General features: G+C 30.5%; 1 protein-coding gene across 2 annotated transcripts; it reads right to left on the minus strand.

Moving 5' to 3' along the window:
* Positions 1-1,773: 1,773 nt before the first annotated feature.
* LOC129290663 (putative leucine-rich repeat receptor-like protein kinase At2g19210) lies at positions 1,774-12,277 on the minus strand. Of its 2 annotated transcripts, none has more exons than XM_054927522.1 (13): positions 12,084-12,277; positions 11,362-11,938; positions 8,585-9,084; positions 8,321-8,465; positions 8,164-8,235; positions 8,007-8,078; positions 7,822-7,893; positions 7,369-7,517; positions 5,843-6,063; positions 5,573-5,699; positions 4,210-4,272; positions 3,674-3,863; positions 1,774-2,408 (listed from the first exon to the last, which is right to left on the minus strand). In XM_054927522.1, the coding sequence occupies exons 1-13, from the start codon at positions 12,154-12,156 to the stop codon at positions 1,982-1,984; spliced, it is 2,688 nt and encodes an 895-aa protein (XP_054783497.1). In that variant the 5' UTR covers positions 12,157-12,277; the 3' UTR covers positions 1,774-1,981. The 2 variants fall into 2 exon arrangements, with proteins under 2 accessions (XP_054783497.1, XP_054783496.1); XM_054927521.1 differs by having other exon boundaries at positions 11,362-11,947.
* Positions 12,278-16,492: the final 4,215 nt, after the last annotated feature.

Below are 16,492 nucleotides of genomic sequence, written 5' to 3' on the forward strand. Positions count from 1 at the left end.
ACTTTTTTTTCGATACATTCTGAATTCTAAATAATTAAAGTTGAGCAACTTTGCTCCTACCATTAAATTTATACTTTATAATAAATGGGGCTTAATGTCTGATTTTTACCAAAGAAGTGTAGGAGAGAGAAAGGACAGTGAAATTTGATGAAAATCACATATTAAGCTCCATTTTTTAAAAAAGTAACGGTCATTTGTTTAAATTTAATGATGGGATGAAATTGTTTATAGTTAATTGTTTAAATTTTAAAATGTACTAAATAAAAAATTTAGAGTATAAATCACCACTCAACCTATAATTCAGGATCTAAATTATATTAACTCTATAATAATAGAGATAGTAAAAGTTGTTGGATGATTCTACTCCTGTCAGTTACAATCATTTTTCCGCTACTATTTTTCCACATGGAATAATAACTTGCATCGTAAATATCTTAATCATCCTCATCATAAATAGGGATGACCACCACAAGTCAGAACATAGAGTGAAACACATTCTTTTCTCTTCTCTCTCATATGAGGTGTATCTGTGTTGTGCAAAAATCATAATAAGACCCAGTAGTCAATTTATAGCAAGTATGCATTTGGCAAATTGCTGTCAACTCCTATTTATTATTACCACTACTACGAAAAAAAAGTAATATTAGTTATTTTTGTCCTATATATAATAATTTTTAACTGCTATATATCTGAGCATCATGTATTTTCCAAGCAAACATATAACAGATTTTAATCATCTTTTATTGGATGTCTATGTAATGGTTATTTGAAATAATTGTAATACAATTTGTTCCAGTTTTTGCATATTGAGACATTTCAGTCAACTACATAATGGTTTTTTTTTTTTTTTTGCAAACTTTGTGCCCAGTTTTAGTCATTCTAGATAAAACTGCTTTGTAGTTAGAACTATCTAGTGGTTATCTCGTATAACCATTATATAGTTTCAACTATATAGTTCCACAATTGTTTTCAAATTAAATAACCGTTATATATTTAAATTCTTTAAAAAAATGTGGAGGGCTGCTAGCAATTACAATACATAAATAGTTTTAGAAGCAAATATCCGGCAACAGAATTCTAAAAGCACCCAAAAATTTCACATGCATTGAATCAATTTTAAAACCCGACATTATTTCCTAATAACTATTACAAAATCTGTCCGCAACTACTTCAAATTGTCAAAAAATGCATATCCAGTAAACTATTTATGAGAATATGATTATTGGATTGGTGCTTGTGGCAGCAAGATTGATAATCGTCATTCTCTAGATTTTTTTTGAGGGGATTGATGATAGGAAAATTTATCATACGAAAAGTCCTATATGGAGACCCTATACTTGCAACCAAATGCTTTGAAATAATATGGAATCATGTAGGACTTCATCCCCTTCTTCAAGATAGCATTTGGACTAATGGATCTAAATTTAATTTTTAGATTTGAAATCTTTCATATTTCAAATCACATATTTAATACCCATATATTTAAAATCCTTTTTTGGGTAATGAAATAAGTTGAGATTCAAAAATAAAATGAAAAATTAGGAACAGCGAATTCATTTTTATTTTTTAATGTTCAAGAAATGAAAAATTATACAAAAGTCATAGATGTGTTCATAGTGAAAACGCAAAAAGAATAAAATGTTTAAAGTGATTAAAATTTCAAATGATTGGCGCTTATAAGGAATTTGAAATTTTAAAGAAATTAAAATAAGAAATGGATTCATAAATTTTTGTATATCTAAATGAGCAATTTGATTTAAATTCAAATCCTCGTTAATTCAAGTGCACCATAAGATTCTTGGAACCAACTGTGTCTTATGTTTTCCATCTCCATACACATGAAAGTACCACCTATATATTGTTCAGCATACAACACGCCTTGTATTCAACAGAAAGAAGCTTATTCAAACTAATTTGAAATAGTAGAACTAGACAGATCTATCACTTTAGAGAGATTGGATTCAAATTATAAGCAAATTATCTATCTACCAGACAAAGTACTAAAGCCCGAATCAAATTTCGAGGTGCTCATATCCATGGAACTGCTTGAATCATTGGTGTTGTGGCTAGTGATCTTTTCCAAGCTTATTTCCATTGCCAGGCATTCCCTTAGTTCAACCACCACTTGACTTATATCAGGCCTTTGAATTGCAGATGGTGCAGTGCATGATATGGCTATCTCTAGAAATTTCCGAGCAGAATCGGAACTATATTGTCCTTGTAACTCTGGATCAATGATGGACTGAATATCCTTGCTTCCAAGTCTAATAGTGACCCATTGAAGAAGGAGACTAAAGGTATGGTCTGGTTGTCTTTTTGCTGCTGGTTTTCCAGTTATTAGCTCTAACAAAATAATTCCAAAACTATAAATATCACTTCCTTTTGTAAGGTTTCCAGTATTTTGAAATCTGTAAAAATCAAAGAGAAGAAAACTAAGGGTGAGACCTCAAAAAATAGCTCTCCATAAGCTTCATTCGAGAAGAGAATTTTCTTCTCAACTAGAATTGTGTCCCATGCCATTGCTTGGTATACATTAGACATTGAGAAAATATTTTCTGAAAAACACGATATATGAATAAATTTCATTCATGATTCTAAATTGAATATCACATCAATCAAGATTTCTTCCAAAGTAAAACTTTAGTTTGAGGCGTTTTAATAATATCTTTAATATCATACTATAAAAAAATCTGATGAACCAAACTGCAAAAATATGAGTTTAATGTTCCTTCCAATTAATTCAATCGTGTTCATTTCATATGCTCGTTGTGCATTGATTTTCAGTTTGCCTCCAAATTTAGTGGTCGCTTCAAGGATAAGCACGCAGCTTTTCATCCTTGACATGGCATTTGGACAAATTAATTTTGTAAGTTAAATATTCTTTCTTTAAAAAGTATCAATTAGAAGAATAATATTAGTTTTCCTTTTGCGCCTATTAAAAAAGAAAAATGTTGAAATATTTTCAAGAACATAATATATAATACAATTTGGATGGTTTGATTTTATTATGGAAATATTAGCATGATGTGGGCATGAGATTCACGCCCATTTTCTTGTAAGCAGCTTCAAATTAATTTTATTGGTTTTGTTAATGAAAGAAAATGCACATGCCACTACAAAAAACACACTTTACACTGGTTAAAAAAGAACCTATATAAAAAGTGTACACAATTGTATTTTTGTAAATAAGTAAACCTTTCTTTGACCTTCTATTTTTTACACTGGTTGTCTAATGAAAGAGTGTAGAAAGTTTGCTATTATTTTTTAAAAAACTAAAAAATTAAATTGATTGGCCTTCTACACCGGTTATTTTAAATAACATACACTGGTTATTTTAAATAACTGGTGTAGAATTTTTTTAGTTTTTTTAGAAAATAAAAAAAATGAAGAAATGTATATATTGTCTGCATTAGTTCTATTGATAAATTGTGCAAAAACTACTTTCTACACTGGTTATTTGGAAGAAGTGGTGTAGGAAATGCTCGCTATTTTTTCTCTTTTTCTAAGCACTTTTTACACCAGTCTTATAACCAATATAAAAAGTCACTTTCTATGTTGATTCAATAACCTGTGTAGAATGTTGGTTGTTTCTACACCGGTTATAGAACCATTGTAAAAGTTTATTTTTATGGTAGACGTATATATATACTATAGATTAAAAAAAAATACTTACTCAGGATCAAGGTATCCAAATGTTCCAGCAGGACAAGTTGAGACATGACTATCAATATCATTTGCAAAAGCTCTAGATAATCCAAAGTCAGCAATCTTAGCTTCCATATTTTTATCCAGCAAAATGTTGGAAGCCTTCAGGTCTCTATGCACTATCGCTGGCTTACAACCATTATGTAAATAATCTAGTCCTGCAACTCCATTTATTAAATATGTATGTAATAACAAAATCAATTATTTATTGTTGTTATCCATTATTATATAAATATAAGTATGACTAACTCCAGTTTACCTTATGAACAGATATTAATTTGTAAGAAATGAATGAAATCAAAGTTTTATTTGTTTAAGTCATTTAAAATTATTTTTTATCAAAATGTTATTTATGTATTTTTCACATATATACTTTAGAAAATCATAATTTATTTAAAATATGTAATTTTCCTTTACAATTTGAAAGAATCCTATCATACATAGCATAAAAGTTTTGGGCCCATCTTGTAAATATAAAAGGTTAACAAGTATAGTTTTGCTTACCATGTGCTGAGTCCAATGCAATTTGAAGCCTGTCTTTCCATTTCAAAGCACCCGCGTTCTTACCTGTGTAACTAATATAATTAGATTTATTTTTTATATATACCTTCAAAAGGTGATCAATGAAGAAAATAATGGATTATTGGGGCTAGAAATCGCTCACACACACACACACATTAATTTTCCATACAATATAGGGGTTAAACAGTGGTATTCTTGGATTACACAAATGCACATGCACTGAAGCGAATGAGTCTACATACATATGCAAAACACTGGAGCGTTGATTTATGAATGCAAAGCTTCTCCACAGTAAAATATTAACACATGAGCTTAACTTTTAATTTTTATATTTCACAGACGACTTATAAGTAACAATGCAGCTTGTTGTGGATTTTAATATGCTCTCTCATCTTTATTATAAGGCATTTTTAACTACCTCACCAGAACCTATAAGAGGTTGTTATAAGTCATTAATTGTGCTTGAAAATATAATAAACTTTCAATTTTAAACCTATTCAAATGAAAAAATAAATCAACTTATTGTTTTCTCTCTCATAGTTAATAAATTTAAATAGGGGTTAAATTGAAAGAATGTAATTAATACCCCACCAATTGTCTTATATTAAGGATAAAAAAATCCTTCTGGTGTTCTATAAGAGGGACTAAAGGGAGTATATTGATGATATGTTAATGGGTTAAAAGGCATTTTCACCTCTTGACTATTCACTCAGTAGCATCTAGTTTCTTATTATTAAAAATATTAAATTTGACTATTAGTTGATTTACAAATGCCAAAAAGAACATAAAAAAATTATAGAAAAGAATCCATAAAATTACACATAAATACCTTAAAAGAAAATTAATATCAATGTAATTAAGTCTCCTAAATTACATATAAATAATAGGACACAAATGTTATTTCTTATCCACATAAAATGTCAAAATATGATTTTGACCAATCATTATTTTAAAGACTTAATCAATATTAATTTTCTTATAAGATACTTATTTGCAATTTTATGGGTCACTTTTTGTTATTTTTTAGGTCTTGTTTTTTTCCAGTCAACTAATAACAATCAAAGTTCACTTTTTTAACAGCAAGGTGTATGATACACGTTTTTCAAATGGTGAAGGATAAAATTATATCATATGAAAGTTTAGGATATCAAATATTTCTACACAAATAGTTGGCAGGCAAAAATTTTCATTAACCCCATGTTAATTATTGATTATTAGACGTTACTTATGTAGAATATGTCTAATCAAACATGTAGAAACTCCAACCCAAAAAGGCAAAAGGGGCCCCCAAAAAAAAAACACAAAGAAAGAAGGAAAGAAAGCTCTTACAAGGAAGATTTCATACCTGACAAGTGTTGGTGGAGGTCACCATTAGCCATATACTCATAAATTAATGCCCTAACACCACTTCCTTCACAGTACCCTATCAGAGAAACCAAGTGTCTATGATGAACAACCATCAAAAGTTCTACCTGCAAGACCATAGTTAACTTTATCATCTATTTGAGACTCGATTTAATTATATAGAACAAATTATGTTTCTAGTTAAATGTCTCACGAAACGAGGCATCCATGAGAAAGCAAAAATATTTTCACTTTTAGATTTCGACTTCACCTCCGATCGAAATTCTCTCTGACCTTGCATTGATGATTGAGAAAGTAACTTGACTGCAACTTGAGTATTATTCTTCAGAGTTCCAAAATAAACTTTTCCAAATCCTCCTTGTCCAATCAAGTTTTGAAAGTTATCAGTGATCTCATGAATTTCGGAGTAAGAAAAGGCACGATTTTTTGAATATTCTGATGCTGCTTGCTTCGTTGAAACAGTAGAATCCACTGCAAATGTTAATGACGATGATTATCAGAACTTCACGTCAGGTGCGTGTCATGAATTGGGCAAATGAAGATTGCACTAAATTACATAAAAATGTGAACATTAGCACTTTGATATTTTCTCTACTATTTCAAAGGGTTGTGACTAATAAATTGAGACAGTTATTTTACAGACAATTATTATTTTAGCGCAAACGAGAATATAAAATGTATTTCCATGATAAGAGTGACATCCCAAGGATTGCTTGGTATGAGGCATATAGGCAGGGGAATTAGAACTTTCCAAAAAGGAGGTAGGAAGTTTTTTAGATTGCTCATATATGCCCTATTATTAGACGCAATTGCATGCAATGCATGGTTGGGAACTAAATGTGAATATCTCTTCTAGCTGAGATTTAAGCCTTAGTTAACAAAGTTGTGAGGGACTAACTCTTTTTGATAGATCCAACTGTTGTTGATCAAGGAGGCTGTAGGAAGCTAGTTTTCCCCCAGTTTTTTTAACTGATTTCTGAAAATATCTTTTATAATTAAACCTTCTAAATCAAATATAAGGATATTTACGTCATTAACATTATACATTAATATATTTATTTTAAAAATAAATGTTTACTTCTTGAGGATTAAAATATGAAGCAAACAAGATGTAATAAACTTCCTCGGATGTAACTTCCTAAGAAGTATAAGTAATTGAACCAAAGGACTTCCTAATTAATTTTCAAATTATTAAGATATATAACATGGCAAAAAAAAAAAAAAAGTCTGGATGTATTAGGATTGGCCCATGGCAAGTTTGGATGTGTCAGGACCTATTTGGGAAAGTTTTGATGCACCAGAACTTGCCCGTGGACAAGTTTGGACCTGCCATGGACTTGACCAAACTTGCCATAGCCTTGCCCAGACCTTGCTTGAACTAGTCATAGACTTATTCGAGGTTACCAACATTTGACTGGACAGTGTAAACACTTGCATTGTGTTGGCCAAGGTTATCAACGTTTGACCGAACTTTGTAAACATTTTTTTTGGGCTTGCTCGAAGTTTGCAATACTTGCCCAGACCTGTCATGGAAGTGAAGATATTTTCTTTCATTTGAATCGTGTGTTTGTGTGCATATCCATTATGCTTACAATATTGATGAGTGTTATATTTTGTTATTTTTAATTCAAAGAAAAAAATAATTTTCATCAGTAAAGTTGTTATTTTATTTTATTATATTTTAATATATTTTCATTTCATATTTTCATTCTATACTTGCTAAGGAGGAAATTACATGAGCCAGTAGTAATAAAAATAAGGAGTATTTATGCGTACCTTTCTTTTTTTTCAATTTGACGATCCATATTCCTAGGGAAACAACCAAGATAATGACAGTCAAACCTAAAACAGCTACAATAAGTGGAATAACGAACTTATGCTTTTTGCATGAATCCCTCGAACAGAGGCCGGGGTTACCATCTAAACTGAAAGATAAGTCAAAGTAAGTAAGTTAGCATTCCAAATGACATAGTAATTGTGTTGAGTTTTATTTACCAATCATAAATCTTTATTGTTATTATTATTATTATTATTATTATTATTATTTTGGGCTGCTGCCTGAAAGCATAAGTCAAGAGAAATAAAATTGCCTACATCACCATTGAAATACATCCAGTGGTTTAATCACATGAAATTAATTTTGATAAATTAATTTTAGTTCAATTCCCAAAAAGAAAAAAAAAACTTAATTACAAAACTGAGTAATAGGATTAGATTAGGATGACAAACCTCATTACCAAATCTGGATTGTCCTCAAGAGCTTTGGGAATTGAGCCGCTAAGCTTGTTGCCACTTAAATTACTGTTAGAAAAGGTTGTGAAATATTCACTTGGTGATCTTTGAAGTTATTTACATTATATTAATACTCTAAGAAAGTGAATCATACTCAATTTAACTCAATCAATTATACTTACAGGGCTCTCAACTTTGTCAATTTAGCTAGAAATTCTGGTATTGATCCTGATAAATCGTTACCTGACAAATCCCTAAAAGAAAGAAAAGAAATATTTTAAACCATATAGTCTTGTATTATAGATTTTTTTTCATGTACTTAAATTAATACATACTTACAGTGACTCTAACTCGCTAAGTTGTGAAAATGAAGCAGATATGTGTCCTCTTAACTTGCTCATGCTCAAGTTTCTGATTGCAATAATGATCAACAGTGGCAAGTGGTTATAAAGTTTTTACAAATATAGTTTAATTAGTTAGAGGAGCGAATGCTTACAATGAGGTGATCCTTGCGTTGGAATCGTTGATGTCATATCTGCAGCTAAGTCCCTTCCATGCATATTCCTCGGGAACACATGGGTCACCTTGCCAATCTACTTTGGAGATTTTGTATGTTTTTTTTATGTCCAGAATGGCATCCACTATTATTACCAAGAGGAAATAGGGCTTCAGGGAGTCAAAGTCAAACACATTCTCATACACAAAAATGGTAATATAAGGAAATTGTCGAACTAGGAATTAAAGAGTAGCGCATGCATACCATCGATTTGGTCTGTTGGTGAAGTTAGTGGTGATACGAATCTATAAATCTCGAAGGCATTGAGGATTGGAGGAGCATCGGATTCTGATGTTGCACTTATGCTGAAAGGAATACCGCTTCGATTTGTAACAGCAAAAACTGTCTGTGGTTTCAAGTATTCAAGAGCTAAAGGCTCCTTGAGGATGGTTTCATCATTAACAGTAATATCGATTACTCTTTTTTGGCCAGGGCGAAGCTGCTCAATTTCAGTAAAGTGGAAGTAGACATAAAAGGTGAATGACTTTTCAAATGTACCACCCAGGGCAGAAACAGTATCAAAATTTAAAGCAACTGAGCGATTCAATGATTGGGACGCAGATATCAACACTTGTGCTGGTAATTTATAAGAATCATTTGTGCTTGCACGATCAATAGATACGGATCTATTGAATGGGTGCCAATTTTGCCCTTTAAAAACATCGTCATAGCGCCACACACGATCATAGATGTCATCCATGTACCTATAGATGGTTGCATGGTTAGATAATTGAATTTGAGAATTGCTTCCATGCGTGTATAAGGAAATCTATCATGGGAAATTGTCTTGTTCCATCAATCCATAACAGGAGAAATAAGAAAGCAAGTATATGAGCCTTGAAGTCAAAATTAAATTTAGAGTTAAATGTCCTTTTTCCTCCTCAACTTTTTTTTTTTTGGATCTGCAAGCATCCTGAACTACACATTGGGTCATTTCTATCTTTGAATGATCAAAATGTGCTACCTCATCATCCCATTGTTAATGTGCCTTAACACATGCTTTTCTGGTGCAGTGGGTCTCATCATTTTTTATATTTTTTATAATAAAACAGTGAGTTAAGGGTCACTTTTGCCCCTAAATCATGAGAGAAAGTGACCCTTACCCAATATTTTATTATAAAAAATATAAAAAATGGTGGGACCCATTGCACCAGGAACTAACGTTATGTTGCGTGTTGTGATAATGGTGGGCTAACGAGGCACACCATTTTGACTCCTCAAGGATATAAAATGACGATCAATTGAGTTCAGGCCATTGGTAGACCCTAAAGGTGAAGGTCAGGGATAAAAATGACCCTTGACTCTTAAGTTTAGATCCAGCTAAGCATCGATGAGAGAATAGGAAACAAAAATAATGAAAAGATTTAATGATCTCTTATTAAAGGAGGGGAGGAGAGGGGTTGGAAGGGAGTCAGAATCCTCTACTATTCCTTCCCTAAGCGGAATAGAGGATCTGGACTGTCTAGATTAATTTATTATAGATAGTCTAAATTTAAAGTTTGTAATTTTTATTATTTTATATTTATTAAAATATAAATTATAAAAATTTACAATAATTTTTTTATAAATTGACTATTCAGATTTATTCTGAGTGTTTATATTTAAAATTTTTAATTTATACTTTTTTAAAAATAGTTTTTGAAAAATGCATTTTAATATTGTATTTACCAAAGTAAAAATTATAAAAAAATTTAAATATTAAATTGAACCATCCAAATAAAATATATATTGTCCAAATTTGTGATCAAGTATCTTTAATAAAAGTTTTTTATATTTTTTTATATTTTTTAATATATATAATAAAAAATCAAAAATTTAAATTTGGACAATCTAGTTGAGGGACAATGGTGGAGGGAATCTAACTCCGTGGGGAGGGATAGAGAGTTAATGATCCTTTGTTTGGTTTGATTGAATGAGAGGGGAGGGAAAGGAACCAGCTAATAATAAGTTGACAATTTCACTATTATTAAAGTTTTTCTATTTTTTATTTATTATAATATATTAATTTTATATTTTCAAAATGTCAATACTTTTACGTTATATCAATAATTGTTTTTTAAAAATAAATTTATTAGTATTATAATTTATCAATATATATTTGAAGAAAATATATTGAATTTTAGTTGAAAAAAATATTGAACCAATATGTTAATGTTATAATTCGTCTGATGAAGGTCTTGCACGTTGGTTATTGTTTCCTCTTCTATGTTCCCAATTTTATTCTTTAGCAATTTTAGAGAAAGACAATTTCATGTATTTTCTTTATTTTTTATTTTTATGGGAAGTCGTTTTTCCTTTGCTTCCAATATAAAAAATATTAAAATTTTATACACAGACGAATGCTTTATTAAATTTTATCTGGTAATAAAACTTATTTTATTATAAGAGAGAGAAAGGGAAAAAAAGGCAATTCTTTAATATTATAAATAATTTTAAATTTTCAAAATAACATGGACGCAATTTAGTCATGTTTAATTTTCTCTCTTCTCTCCAATTTTTAAGCTCACCTCCCTTCGACTTCATTTTTTATCAACCAAATAAAGGAAAAGGAGCAATTTTCTCTCCTCAAAATAACTCTAATCAAACACACCCTATAAAGAGTATTATGATGATGAAGGTTTCGTTGTATTCAATGATGGCTATGTACATACTATCTAGTTGAGTAACACAATCTTTGAATATAATGATAATACACAAGATACAGTATGATCTACGTTATGATATGATATGATAATCTATCTAATGTTTTCGTATCAGAGATATGGCTAGCGGTGAGACAAAGACTTGGTCTTTGTGGGTTCTGAGTTATTGGTCTCAGGCCCAGAACATGTGGACACGCTAATGCCTTTTAATTTGGTAAGCAAGAATGGAAGCAAGCTACATAGCCAATATAAAATCCATAAAAGCTTGAAAATGAATAATGCTAGAGAATATAAATTTCAATTTAAAAAACAAACAGAATATAATAAATTTGGAGTCACCTGCTGAAGTTATCTGAAGTCGTGGAATTAATGTAGCCCACATCGATTCTTGCCTCAAGAATTAACAGTGTTTGATAAGGGAAAGGGATCCGATATATAGAATTACTGAGAGGTCGTAGTTCTAATGTAGAAATGAAAGGTTTTCCTTTGCCAGACTTGACAAGGCAAACATGTATGGTGTCAGTTGTGGGAGTATGGATAATCTCCGCAAATCGATAACGTTTGTTCGGATAAATATCTTTCCAGTGATTGACGCCGAGGTACAAGTCAAAAGATGGAGTCTGATTCTTGCCATCATAATTCCCATATGCGAAGGAAGCTCTTATAAGGTAATTGTTGTTTTTGCCCTGTTTTGGTTTCAAGATGTAGCAGTTCCTTTTTCCTTCTGGGAAACTTCTCAGCGTTTGGAATTGCCTCCCAAAGTAAAGGTCATCTACATTATATCTTTTATCAGGTGCTACCATAGCATTTGTTCCTGTTTCTACAAAGCCTGTGTCTGTCTGATACGAGATTTTAGTTTGTGGGTCAGTGTATGCATTGCTGGCTCCACAGTCAATGCTTATGAAATGATCTGTTTCTGCAAAAACTGATACAAATGTATCAAACTACAACATAATATGGTTGGTTTTAAATTAAAGGACAACCTGTGAACCAATGAAACATATAAGGTCGGACGAAGGCGAGTCCTAATTAGTTTAGCCAAAATGTCAAGCAAACTTTACCTGCAGGGTTGCCAAACTTGAGGAAAAGTTGAATCAAGACGAACCATAGAATTCGTTGTGGCGTCCTCTCCATGAGATGAACTCACCTGAAACTTGAGATCTCAGATTCAAGCCAAGATGTGCAGCGGTTTGTGTACCCTTTATATAAGTGGAAAGTAGCTTTTTAGACTTTTAAAAGAAGTAAGAAAAATAGTACTAATAGTTAATGATGCACACTTGTGTATTAATAGTAATTATTTTTTATTAAGGTTTTTTTTTATAATAATTACATTTTTCTACTGTGCATATGTATCTTTTACTTGAATACAATTTTATTGAAAACACAGTCAATTACTATATACATGAGCACTTCTCTTAATAGGGACTTGAAATTACATGTTTTACTTATGGGCTAATAATTTTCACCTCCATGTTACCGTGACCTCATGCATTCGGGGAGTTGAAAGTAATTTCTAATTGTTTTCTATTTGTTCTTTAAAGAAAATTTATATGCTAAATTTTATAAATTTAATATGCTTATTTCTAATCAAATTAAGATATGTGTAATTTTTTTATCCCTGATTTACCTCTAACTAACTCTTGATATTAATAATATTTTAAATTTTCAAAAATTTTAAACTCTGCTTATACTAAATTAATTGGAAACAATTACATTAAGTATATAAAATTAAATATGTAATTTTTACCCTTGGTCTTTTATCTTATTTACATTATTTAAACACTAGTTCACTACGTTGTAAGAGAGTAGTCTTTTTCTACTAAACCCACCCTGTTGGTTGTAAGTTCCTTGATAATTAATATTTGTGTGTAGTTTCGTGCTTTTAATTTGTAGTAAAATTCGAATAATAAATCAACTTTGAATGTGTATTGAGAATTATTGGTCCTGCTCCAGAACAAGTGTAAAAATAATAACAAAAATAATTATAAATATTAAATAATAAATTATCATCTTTTTTTTTCGGCGTTTACTTTTCCCTAGTTTCCATCTTCCATGCATATAGAAACAAATTGACTTGACTTGGGGAGATTCCATCCTTTTGGAATATATTGTGTGAAGTATGTGGTTGTGTGTGCATGAGTGTGCTCTTCAACTCTCATCCCCATATTCCTTATCCGGAAGCAATTTCGTCGAAGGGCAACGGTAAGTGGTGCTTTTGGAATAAATGGTCTTCACCCTCAAATTCATTTTGTAACATGAATAATATTTGATTCTTGGTCGTTTGTTTTGTTTCCTCTTCAAATGAGACGGCATGGAAAAGTATAAAGCTGATCTTCGAAATTCCAAGTACTTGGATGGACAGAAGAGCGAGGGAGTGGAAAAATCCACAACGTGCCTTGACATCTAAAATATCATTTAAGGTCCACATGAGAATTTTTATATCAAAGAATGACTTTAAAAATCTGAAATTTCATTACATCCCTAGGTACATATATGAAAATAAGATTTTACGATAAAAGACTGAATTATTTTTAAGATTTCATGGATTCATAAACAAGCATTCATTCAATTTTGAAAAACTAACTATACATAATTAACAACAACTCATTGGAGAATGAACAAGTCACAAAAACTCCACAAGCCATAACATTCACCTTGGCATTTAATTTTTGAGGCGATTGTTTCCTCCACCCCCTCCCCCGTTCTAAGACTACTTTCCTACGTGCTGCTGTCCCTCTCCTTCCTTCCATTTGAATTTGATAAGTAGACAATAAATGTCTCAATTATAATTATTGAATTTCATTAAAACTTGAAAATTACTAAAATATATTTCTCTCCAAAAATTGAAAACAATCATCACAATAAAAATACTCTTATATATATGTTTTTCACTACAAAAATTTGAGATTTAGTACTTTCTGAATATTATATGACAAAAATTTTAATAGCCATTCAGTTAAATTATATAGTTGTTATTGTACCAGAAGAGATATTTATTGAGTAAGTGAAGTTAGGCCACTCATCAAATCCAAATTTTTGGATTTCTTTTCTCTTATCTAATTAATTCACATCATCAAGGCACCACCTCTGTTATATCATCGCGCTTTCATAGCATAAGTATTCCGTTAATTTCCCTTTTATCTTTTTGCAACTCAAATACTTTACTCATCTTTCTTCATCGCCTTTCTTTTTCTTTTTTTACCAGCATCTCTCCACCGCTCCATCATGATTTTTTAACAATATTCATACCAATCACACTATTGAAAAAAAAAAATCAACTACTTCACAAATTTTACAACATGACTTGCAACCATGCTAGAGTAAAAAAAATTTCTAGCAGTTTGAAAGTAATCTATAAACAGAAAAGTGACACACAGGGATTTAATAAGAATGATTTAAAGTATAATTGAACAGAAAAATTAGAAATCAAGCAACTCATGATTTTGAAAAAAAAATATTGAAACACTATTAAATAGGGGTGTTTGGATATTTTTAATAAGAAAATCATGATTTTATGTTCATAATTGATTTTGATATATAATAAAGTGGCTTTTGCATATATAAACCATGTTATATTATTAAACCAAACAAACATTCCAACATTTATTATATTTATATTATGATTAATTTATTATATTTGTCAATGATATACCATTATATATCAATGATAAAACATTTGTAAATTTTTGAATTTTTAATGATAAACTCCTTATATATCAATGTAAATCAGTCATATTGTTAAATTTTTAAAAATTTAGTCTATATTTTCTAGGCAAAAGATTTTTTTTTGGCAGTGAGCCAATTTATCCGATAATAAAAGTGTTCATAATGTTTTTCACAAAATCATGAGTTTCAATTTTAAAATTAATTATTTCAATTATCCAAACATGCACGTGGTAGAAAATTTTGGCCACCAGTACAAACAGTGCCATCAGAGGCCACATTGGGATTGGGTTCCTTCACAATTTACATCTGTAGTTTTCCTTCCTCTCTTGATACATTTGTAGTGATCTTTCAACGTACAATCAATCTCTATTGAAAAATATATCAACCTTATTGGCCAATTTGTGTGACTTTGTGACAATAGAAAATTATTCCACATTTCATATGTGCTCGGCTTATTTTCCCCAGTCTATTTAATTATTTAGTCGTTGATTATAAGTATGGAAAACATATTTTTTGATACAAAATACGGAAAATATCTTTGTTCTTGATCTTATATGCTATAGAAGAGTTTAATAACGCTCATAAGTTCACGCTTATTTATTTAAATTAAATTCCTCTATTTTTGTCATGCAACAAATAAAATAACAAATGCGTATTTTTTTAAAATCATTATAAAACATTTATAACAACAGAAAACTATTGTCTGAGTGGCTGCATATATAGGATACTAGCTAGGTTTATCATCACCATCATCATAACAAGGTTCTCATGTGTGCTACGCTTGTATATGGTTTGACAAGATCAACGAAAATGAAGACCCCTTCTTACTGTGCTGGAAGCGCCTTGGATACAACCTTGTGATTATAATTGACAATAAAATACCTTTTATACAAATAGTTTATACAGGAAAATTTATACAACCTTGTAAAGATTTGGCGATTAAACAAGATAATGAAAAGAGATGGCTCCATGCTGACAACTGCATGCGCATGAAAAGGCTATTAAGAGGAAGATTGAAAGGCAAAGCATGGCGGACAGAGAAGGAAGCAGAGGGAGGGAGGGACTAGGGACAAATATGTCATTTCATAAAAAACTAAAATGTCAAATAAATTCCTAGAAGCGACAAAGTAATTATTTTATTTCACAATATTTATTTGTCATTTATATATTTTAAAGGTATTTTATTGTCAATTTTTTCTTGTAGTTTTCCATCCATATGTTTAAACTTTTCTAGGGTCATATTTAAGTTATTTATGGCTATTCACTTAAAAAAAATAAGATCTGTAAATGGGGATTTGTAGGAAATTTAATTTCGCTGACATGTAATAAGATATTCAGTGTATTTTAAGTATCAATTGCATGACAAACTTGTATAAATAGGAATTTTTTAAATTATTATAAAACATTTATAACAAAAGAAAATTATTGTCTGAGTGACTATACTAGCTAAGTTCATCATCATCATCATCATCATGACAAGGTTTTCAAGTATGCTACGCATGTATATGGTTTGACAGGTCAACGAAAATGAAGAACCCTTCTTACTGTGGTTGAAGCGCATTGAATACAACCTAATTGTGACTATAATTGATATTTGTAGTTTTTCATCCATATATTCAATGAAAGTGAAAAGAGCTGGTCATGACATGAGAGCTCAAAGTTTGATCATTTCAAACTTTTCTGTGGTCATGTTTAAGTTAATTCATCTCTACTTGACTTTTTAGGGCGAAAAAAAAAAATGGAAGTTGACGACCCAAGTTTCCGTCTTCTTCCTGCCTCATCTCTCATATTACATGCAACGTAA

The sequence above is a fragment of the Prosopis cineraria genome, unplaced genomic scaffold, assembly GCF_029017545.1.
Source record: "Prosopis cineraria cultivar Desert tree isolate PC_DT_omini unplaced genomic scaffold, ASM2901754v1 PC13, whole genome shotgun sequence".
Classification (NCBI taxonomy): domain Eukaryota; kingdom Viridiplantae; phylum Streptophyta; class Magnoliopsida; order Fabales; family Fabaceae; genus Prosopis; species Prosopis cineraria.